Source organism: Arachis hypogaea, chromosome 9, assembly GCF_003086295.3.
Source record: "Arachis hypogaea cultivar Tifrunner chromosome 9, arahy.Tifrunner.gnm2.J5K5, whole genome shotgun sequence".
Taxonomy (NCBI): Eukaryota; Viridiplantae; Streptophyta; class Magnoliopsida; order Fabales; family Fabaceae; genus Arachis; species Arachis hypogaea.
The window spans coordinates 14,337,045-14,345,935 of record NC_092044.1 but is presented as its reverse complement, the minus strand read 5'-3'; the positions used below and the strand labels follow the sequence as shown (position 1 = coordinate 14,345,935).

The window sequence follows — 8,891 nt, the reverse complement described above, 5'->3', positions numbered from 1 at the left end:
TGAGCTTGGCTCACGGCTCAACTCATTAACAATTGAGCCTATTTCTTAAGCTCAAGCTCGACTCACCGAAAGCTCACGAGCTGGCTCGAGCTCACGAGCTGGCTCAAATAATAGAAACATAAATACATAATCTATAATTCTATATCAATAAATTATAACTTATATATTTTAAAAAATATTTAAAAAGATAAATTTTATATATTATTATCTATCAATAAATTATACATTTTTATTTATGTCCTACATCAAAATTATGTGTAACAAATAAATATAAAAATTTTAAATAATTAAGATATATATATATATATATATATATATATATATATATATATATATATATATATATATATATATATATATATAATCGAGTTAGCTCACAAGCTAATGAGCTGAGCTTATCCAAACTCAAGCTCGGCTTATTTAATTTATGAGCTCAATTTCAAGCTCAAACTTGACTCACTAGCTCACGAGCTTAGCTTATTGAGCTATTAATGAGTCGAGCTCGAGCTAGCTTATGAGCTGGCTTGACTCACTTCCAGCCCTAAGTGCAAGAAGGAAAAATAGTGCTACCAAACCGGAAGAACATATTATTGAGTATTTGGTTCATCCTTAATGAATAAATAATTTTTTAAATATTTAAAGATGAATATATATATTTATTCGAATTTTATTTATTTATGTTGTAATTAGTTGTATTGTGGTTATTAATATTATTAATACTAATATTATATTATTATTTATTTCTCATTACGATTTAATATTTTTATTACTGTTATATTATTATTATTATCAGTGACGTTATTATTATTATTATTATTATTATTATTATTATTATTATTATTATTATTATTATTATTATTATTATTATTATTATCTAGTAGTGAGTATTATAATGAGAATAATTTATTAATATTTTTTAATAATAATACTGTGTAATAATAATAATACTGTTTAGCAAACGGTTTTTTTACAATGTTTAATTAAAAAAATTATTATTTTTTAATAATTTTTTAATATTTTTTAATAATAAGTAATATTGTTTATTAATAAAATACCGTTTAAGATAATAATAATATAATTAATGGTTATTATTATTGTTATTATTGTTATATTATATTTAAGTAATTATTATTATGATTAGTATATTATAATACTGGTTATAACGGTGAGAATAAGTTATTTTTATAATAGTAGTGTTTAGGACAATAATAATAAATTATTGTTATTTTCTAATAATAAATAAATAAATAATACTGTTAATTAAATAAATGTTAATTATTTTTTAATAATTTATTAATGTTTTTTTATTAATATAATAATAAAATACTATTTAGGATAATGACAAAAATAATAATAATAATAATGATAATAATAAGTTGTTATGCATTTTTTAATAATACAAAATTAATAGTTAATATATTTTTTGAATAAATTATTAACTGATATTATATAGAATTTAAATATTTTTTTGCAGGTTATCAGGAATTTATTGTCCAGAAAACTTGATCCGCCAAATACCTTTAAGGAGGTAGCTGCAGCGGTATTGGCATTAACTAGGTTTCAACTTGTTTCGTGAGTAAGCGAAATGAGAGGTCATTCTGCACTGTTGAGTGCCTTGGAGGAACCCTGGAGGCTGGAGACTCACACATTTCATCTTCCGGTCGGTGAAGTGACAGTGATGCTGGAAGATGTGAGCTATATTTTTGGTCTCCCGATCAATGGGGAGGCCCTTACGGGTAGATCAGACAGCAGTCACCAGTTTTTGGTGGAGAACTGCATTGCGTGTTTTGGTCAGGAGCCTGGTCCACAAGATCACGTTTTGGGGAAGGTTAATATTGCATGGGTCTGGTGGTGCAGAGACCCTAAAATGCACACTGGTGGCAAAATTGAATTAATAATCATAACATACCGATATTCGCATACACAGAAAATTCTGGGGCGTGGCTTCGAGATCTAGAGTCCGCATAAAAGACGGAACACCAAAGGGGTGCTGGCTTACAATCGCCTCCGCTTCATTTTGTACCGTCGGATTGCATGCCAAGTCTCCGTCATCGTTTTCGTCGTCAACTTCGTAGTTGGCTTCGAACTCCTCTTCACCGTCGTTGTTATCTTCCTCCTAATCTATATCCCTGAGCTCATCAATATTGACCTCCTTGCCAACTGTGTCCAGCCCTGACTGCTGTTCGAACTCCACGTACAACTCTATCATCGGCACGTGAAAATCGGATTTGTTGATAAATATAGAACTTCTGTTGCATACTTGCGTCGTCAGTGATGAACATTATTTGAAACTGTATCAGTCCATCAAATACTTGTACAGGATTCCTGTATAAAATATTGCTCACCCTTTTCGAAATATAACTTTGTATGTTATCACAAAGACCGTTTTGCAACTCTACAAAATTCATGGTGCATGAAATAACAAATGAAAACGGATATTCACAAACAAAAGTTACTCCTTCGTGTGTGTTGGGTATAATCTCTCCATTATAATATACTCGCAAATTTGTAACACCTTCCATAATTTCAACCTTACCTAACTCGACGTTTTTGACACAGAAAACTGTCAAAAAAAAAGCTCACAACTCTAACACATATGGAAGAGCGAGGAATAAGAGAAGGAGTGAAGTGAGGGACTCCAAATAAACTCCGGATCATATATAGGCAACAAGCTGGATTAAAATATTTTTTTTTCAAAAAAACGCAACTTATATTTTATGATTTCCAAAACAAAGTTTCTGACATCTGAAAAATGCAGGTTGCGTTTTGCGCCCTTCAAAAATAAAATTTGACAGCCCAAAAAACGTAAGCTGCATTTATTGTTTTAAAAAAAAAGTTTTGTTCATCCATAAAACGCAGATGCATTTGAGCCAAAAAATTTAAAAAAAATTAAAAACTTTAAATTTTTAAAACTTTGTTAGTTTAAACAAAAAAAATAAACTATTGAAATTTGTAAAACGTAATTTACGTTTTATTCGGATATCATACCAGTAAAATTTCTTTCCATTCTTCCATTTCATTGCACTTCACATTTCTTGTTTCCATATAGAAAAAAATCAGCCCTTGTTAGTGGTCTTTGGGATTAATTTTCCCAATTTTTAAACTCGTATCTATATCTATAAATATTGAATTCATTTTTTATTTAAAAATCCAATATATATACATATATATAATTTTTTTCTAAATATTAATGGAGCAAGTGTCCCTCAACTATATTAATAGATTCATCCCTAAGTTTAGTATAAAAGAATTTTATCAAAATATATTTATTTTCGTGCATGTTAGAAAATTAAATAAACTCATTTTCTTTAGATAGGCATGTAAATCCAATAATTTAATTAAATAATAATAATATAAAATATTTTATACTATTAATATATTAAATTTAAGTTTTAATTAGCTTGTGATTGTTATTTTTTCATTTCCACCTAAATGTTAAATTTAATAGATATCTCAAACACACATTAGTCTATGTGTGCAAAGAAAAATACTCTTTTTTAAAACGTGTATGTTGTTGGCATTTTGTATTTTATTTATTTGATTGATATGTATGTGTCTATTAAATTGTAAAAAACATTAATGTTCATAGTTTTTTTTTTCTTTTTCACATCTACTTCATTATTATTAAATTAATTGTAAATTTCATATAATATTTTATTTATTTTGATTTTTTTAAATTAAAAAATATATGAAATATATACCAGATTAATTATAGAGTTATCGTTACTCTGTAATAGTAAAATTTAGGTTTAATTATTTTGTGAGTCTTTATAATTTTATTGAATTTTTAATTAAATTTTTATATTTTTATTTTTAATTAAATTTTTATACCATATTAGATTTTGTAATTAAGTTTCTGTCATAACAAAAATATTAGAATTAACGAAATATTTTATTAAATAAAATAAATATATTTAACATTTGATTAAATATTTTTTATAATTAATTTTAATAATTTTTATTATGATAAAAATTTAATTATAAAATTTAATATAATATAAAAATTTAATTAAAAAATATAAAAATTTAATTAAAAATTTAATAAAGTTATAAAAACTTAGAAAATAATTAAACCTAAAATCTAATATAACAAGAGGATAAGACTTAAGACATTGCCACGAAACAACAGGGTTAGGTCGATGCCAATCTCCAACCTCCTTCCCTCCACATGTGCGACAAAACAAAAGACATGCATTTTCGTCGTCGGTGACCCTAATTTCTCCTCATGTATCACGTTTCGTTATAATGGAATATAATCTCTGACTATTTCAAAGTGTAAACTAATCTTTTTTATTATCTTTTTAATTCTTAAATAAAAAATTAATTTTTTATTTTTAAATATTTTTAAAATATAACATATATATTTATTTTATTTTATATTTAAAGTATTAAAAAGATAATTATAAATATAAATTAAAATTTTCAATCATTATTCTTAACGTAATTTCGTCTACTCCCAATTGGTAGTATATATTCTTTTCAAGTGTATTCTTTTTATTCCTTTTTAAGTGAATCAATTACTAAGTTAAGAATACAAATGTATACAAGTTTTGAAAAATAATAACAATAGTAGTTTCTTCTCCAGAAATTATTTTTAATATAGAGTTGAAGATAATATTTTGGTTAAATATTAATATTTAAAGTGTATTATAATATTATAAAAATATAAAAAAACTTAGCCTTCATTCTCTTCTCTTAACAAAGAAATTTTTGAATTTTTTATTTTTTTAATATTTTCTAAAAATATTATGCATATCAAATTTTTATTTATTTAAATATTAAAAAGGTAGATGATTAAAAGATAAATTAAGACATTAAAAACGCGTTCCATTGAAGAAATTAATACACTTAAAAAACGCGTTTAAGTGTATTAAAAACGCATATTACTCTTTTTGCATTAATTTTCCAAATTACCCTCCTGTATTATTTTAACTTTTATGATTTTTTTTTTTTTCACGAGGGAAAAATCACTCTGCTTATAAGAAGATCCCTCTTAGAAACAAGAGCACATGAAAAAGAAAAGAACTTGCCTTCAGTAAAAAATGATGGAATAATGCACACAAATACTTGAAATTTTCTGAACTAAATCAATCTCGGGTAACAATAAAAAACTAATTTTCTTTTCTGGTTTGGTCCAGGACATTGGACCTAACTGATGAAAACAATAGATACAGATTTATATTATAAATATATATATATGTATAAAGGCCCCCAATAACCGGCAAAAGGACTATAATCATGTAGTTAGGAGGAGCTTTTGGCTGTCCAAGTCTCTCAGTATAACCTAAATTCACCATGAGCTATGCCACTATGAGTTAAGGTCAAAGTGTTTGGAGGACTGATCTTCAGGTACAACCCCTGAACTGCCTTCCTCGTGCTTCGAATTCGGGCTGTTTACCGGGTAAGGTTCGCCGCCGGAACTGCTACCCTCAGGCTTGGGATTTGGGTTGTTTACTTGGTAAGGTCCTCTAGCAATGACCCTGGCAACAATTCAAAGCACAACTTATAAGACTCACTCATCTCATAGTTGATTTGTACATTTGATGATGATTAATGGAAACCAATTTCACTCTATAAAATTGCTAATTTATAGAGGGGTAAAAAAATAATTTGATTATTTAACCCAAAAATAAATATGGTAAATATAAATCTAATTCCTAAAAGTTACCTTTCTTTTCTCTTCTCAAGGAATTTTACAAGTGAAGCTCTCCTTGGATACCTCATATCTACTTATACAGAAGTTGGAACCCATATTAGTGTCTCAACACAGAGAACATGATTGAGAAAAAATAAAGGTGTGTTTGGTTTGCGTTCTCATTTTCAGTTTTCACTTTTAGCATCTCGTGAAGGAAAAAGAGAAAATTTTGAAAATAAAAACGCGAACCAAACAAAGCCTAAATGTTGGCTGTTCAGTTTCTTTATTCATACCGGAACCAACAGCTTGCTTTCCTGGCCTAGGAGTTTCAGAGGCATTATTTGTCTGCGGCACTTTGTCTTTACTCAAATTTTCAGTCGCAACCGAAGCACTGGGCTGGCTTTGTTCGACAATGGAACTGTTCGAGGCTAACTTGGTGGCTAACTCCATTACCTCTGTGGCCTTGTCTGGTGGAAAGGCATCAAATACCAACATTTTTCCGGAATAGAATATAGTCAATTGTGGAGTTTCAGGTTCCAATGACCTACAATAAGAGGACAGAAGAATTCTTTTAAGACCATGATGCTTAGAAGTTAGAACTAAAATAGGTACATGATCAAATTGGGGAGAGGTAATAGTCATGCTCCTAATTTTTCATTGAGTAGCCATCTGAACAAAGTGGGTATGAAAATTTATCACACTGTGCCTTCCTTCCATTTTGAGCTTGTTTTTTTCACAGATAAAAAACTTTGATATCCATCAAATTTTTATCCCTCCTCCTTTCGTTGGAACCAATTCTCATCAAATTTTTTTCTCTAATTTCATAGCGCTTGGACTTTAGGAGTCAAGCTCATGAACCCAACAGATCTAGCAAGCTAGGTATAAAAATGTAGTGAGTTTCTTTTTTCCCCTTGAAAACCTTCAGAAAAGAAAATATCAACTTATCACCATTTTTCACCTAAATATCATTTCGCCACTCTTTGAAATGGCATCTAGATAATTTCATAGAGCTCAAGCTATGAGAGGTAACTGATCATTCTCAGATTCGACGGAGAATAAACCTACTTTTTGCTTCTTCTTTATTTCCAATTATCATATTTGCTAAAGAACAAAAATCGCAGAAATTAAAATTTTCCACACACACCTAATATTAGACTTCTTGATGCAGGGATTTTCCACAAGCTGGGGAAGGGAATCCATAGCCGCAGAATTTAGTCTCAAAGCTCCATCTGAATTATGAATACTGGCTAGAAAATCCTTGGTACCTACTGAATTTCAGGGGGAAAAAATTAAAAATCCATTACAGTAAGCTCATGAGCAAATTTTAAAGCCAATTTCAGAAACTTTTTTATTTTTTTATTTTTCCTTTTTTAGAATCATACAAGTAACAACATCAATCAGTTAGGTAAGAAGGTAAAAAGTGCAGCGGGAAATTTGACGAATTATATCTTTCTATAAATCAAATTGTATCTGTCTTCCTCCAATTCTCAACCTTAATATAAACAAATATATACCAAAGCACCAATTAAATAATTTGACCAGGAAAAAAATTAATTAAATAGAAGTGTCTGAGCAAAAATAAAGTCGGTGTGTACTTCATCACTGAAAAATATTGCAAGGATAAAAATAAAAAAAATTTGAAAAAAAAAAAGAACCAAAAGCAAAAAAAAATTTCGTACCTCTAGGCTCCATTTTAGAACCAACTCCGAGAGTGGAAGCTCCAGAAGTACGCTTCTCCTTCAAGAACTGGCTCAAGAGGCTGCAAGTCTGAGAAAAATTGGACTTCTCCGGTGCCTTGCCGGACCTCCGGCCATCGGCCACCGCATCAGGGAAATTTGACATTTTTTCAAGAGAATTTGTTGGATGATTGCGTGTGAAATTATATCGATCTATTTGATTTTTTCAATTGGTAGACTCTATTCTGTTCATGATTAGAAGCTTGGGAGGGTGAACAAGGGAGAGAATATGGAAGAGTCTTGCAGTTTCAGGAGCATGTTCGTTGAATCTGCTTTGGTCTGAGAAGGAGGGGGAAGACCATGTGGTCTTTATCTTTCTGATTAATTATTATTTTGGAAAAATTCCAATTCTTTTTTATTCAAAACATTTTAATATTATTTTTGGTTTGAAGCACGTGTTTTTTGTGTGGCAAAAAAGAAGAAGGAACGCGAATCTGTTACCTCAAACTCTCACGCCTCTAAATTGGCTAGTGGAAAGTCCCACGAATACAGAAAAATAAATAGAAACAAGTAAGAGTGGCCTTTAGAATACCGACTACAGGCCGTTGCGTAGCGTTAATGGAGGAGGAAAAATCACGGATGATTTATTTCTTTGGGGCCCATTTGGTACACTGTTGAGGACACCAATATGAATGCCATTTTTAAAGAATAAATTGATATTTTTATTCATAAAATTCACAAATTTATTTATAAAAGATGCATGCAAAAGTCAAAAAAATATCTTCTTAATTTTTTATTTAATTATTTTGTTAAGTGTGATATTTTATTATTAATATTTTTTATATTTTTTTGGTTTTATTTAAAGAATATATAACGAAAGATTATACTTAATAGAATAATTAAAAAAATTAAGAAGATTTATTTATCAAAAAATCTAAACAAAATTCATTTTTTAAAAAATTTTTGGCTATTCATAAGGAAAAAAAAAACAAAATTTTTTATTTAATATAAAATTATCAAATTTTAAAATTGAAAAAGTTTTATTTTTCTAATTATACTTATAAAAATGTACTCAAAATAATTTTTTAATACTCTTTTTAAGAATATATATATATATATATATATATATTGGAATTATATGTCCCATTTGTTTTACTAACTCACGTTGCATAACGTTCAACACGTTATTTGTCGATTTCATTATTCTTGTTGTTCGAGTATTATGGATGAATGTTATGCTTATATTCTCTTGCCTGCCTTAAATGTAATTGTTATATAGTTTCATGATTACTTGATGTAATGACATGCTATTTTTATTATTGTTTGTTTCTATTTTCACAATTACATACCCGATAGAATAATTCTTTAAAATTTTTTTAATCAACCTAACTTCCGCAAAGACTCGCATGTATATAAATATACTAAGTAATCAAAATGCCAAATAAGAGAGCTCAGTACTATTCATGTTGTTAACCATCCTATGGCTTAAGCATAAGAAGTTGATGATGAGGTGTTACATTTCACATATTTCTAAAATATATTTTATATTTTAATATATATATTATATAAATAACTAATTT

General features: G+C 28.2%; 1 protein-coding gene across 2 annotated transcripts; it reads right to left on the bottom strand.

The window, feature by feature from the left end:
• Positions 1-5,064: 5,064 nt before the first annotated feature.
• LOC112710481 (jasmonate ZIM domain-containing protein 1) lies at positions 5,065-8,008 on the bottom strand. Of its 2 annotated transcripts, none has more exons than XM_025762715.3 (5): positions 7,315-8,008; positions 6,780-6,903; positions 5,929-6,179; positions 5,669-5,726; positions 5,065-5,480 (listed from the first exon to the last, which is right to left on the bottom strand). In XM_025762715.3, exons 1-5 carry the CDS (start codon positions 7,475-7,477, stop codon positions 5,309-5,311), a joined length of 768 nt encoding a protein of 255 aa, XP_025618500.1. In that variant the 5' UTR covers positions 7,478-8,008; the 3' UTR covers positions 5,065-5,308. The 2 variants fall into 2 exon arrangements, with proteins under 2 accessions (XP_025618500.1, XP_025618501.1); XM_025762716.3 differs by having other exon boundaries at positions 6,780-6,900; positions 7,315-7,901.
• Positions 8,009-8,891: the final 883 nt, after the last annotated feature.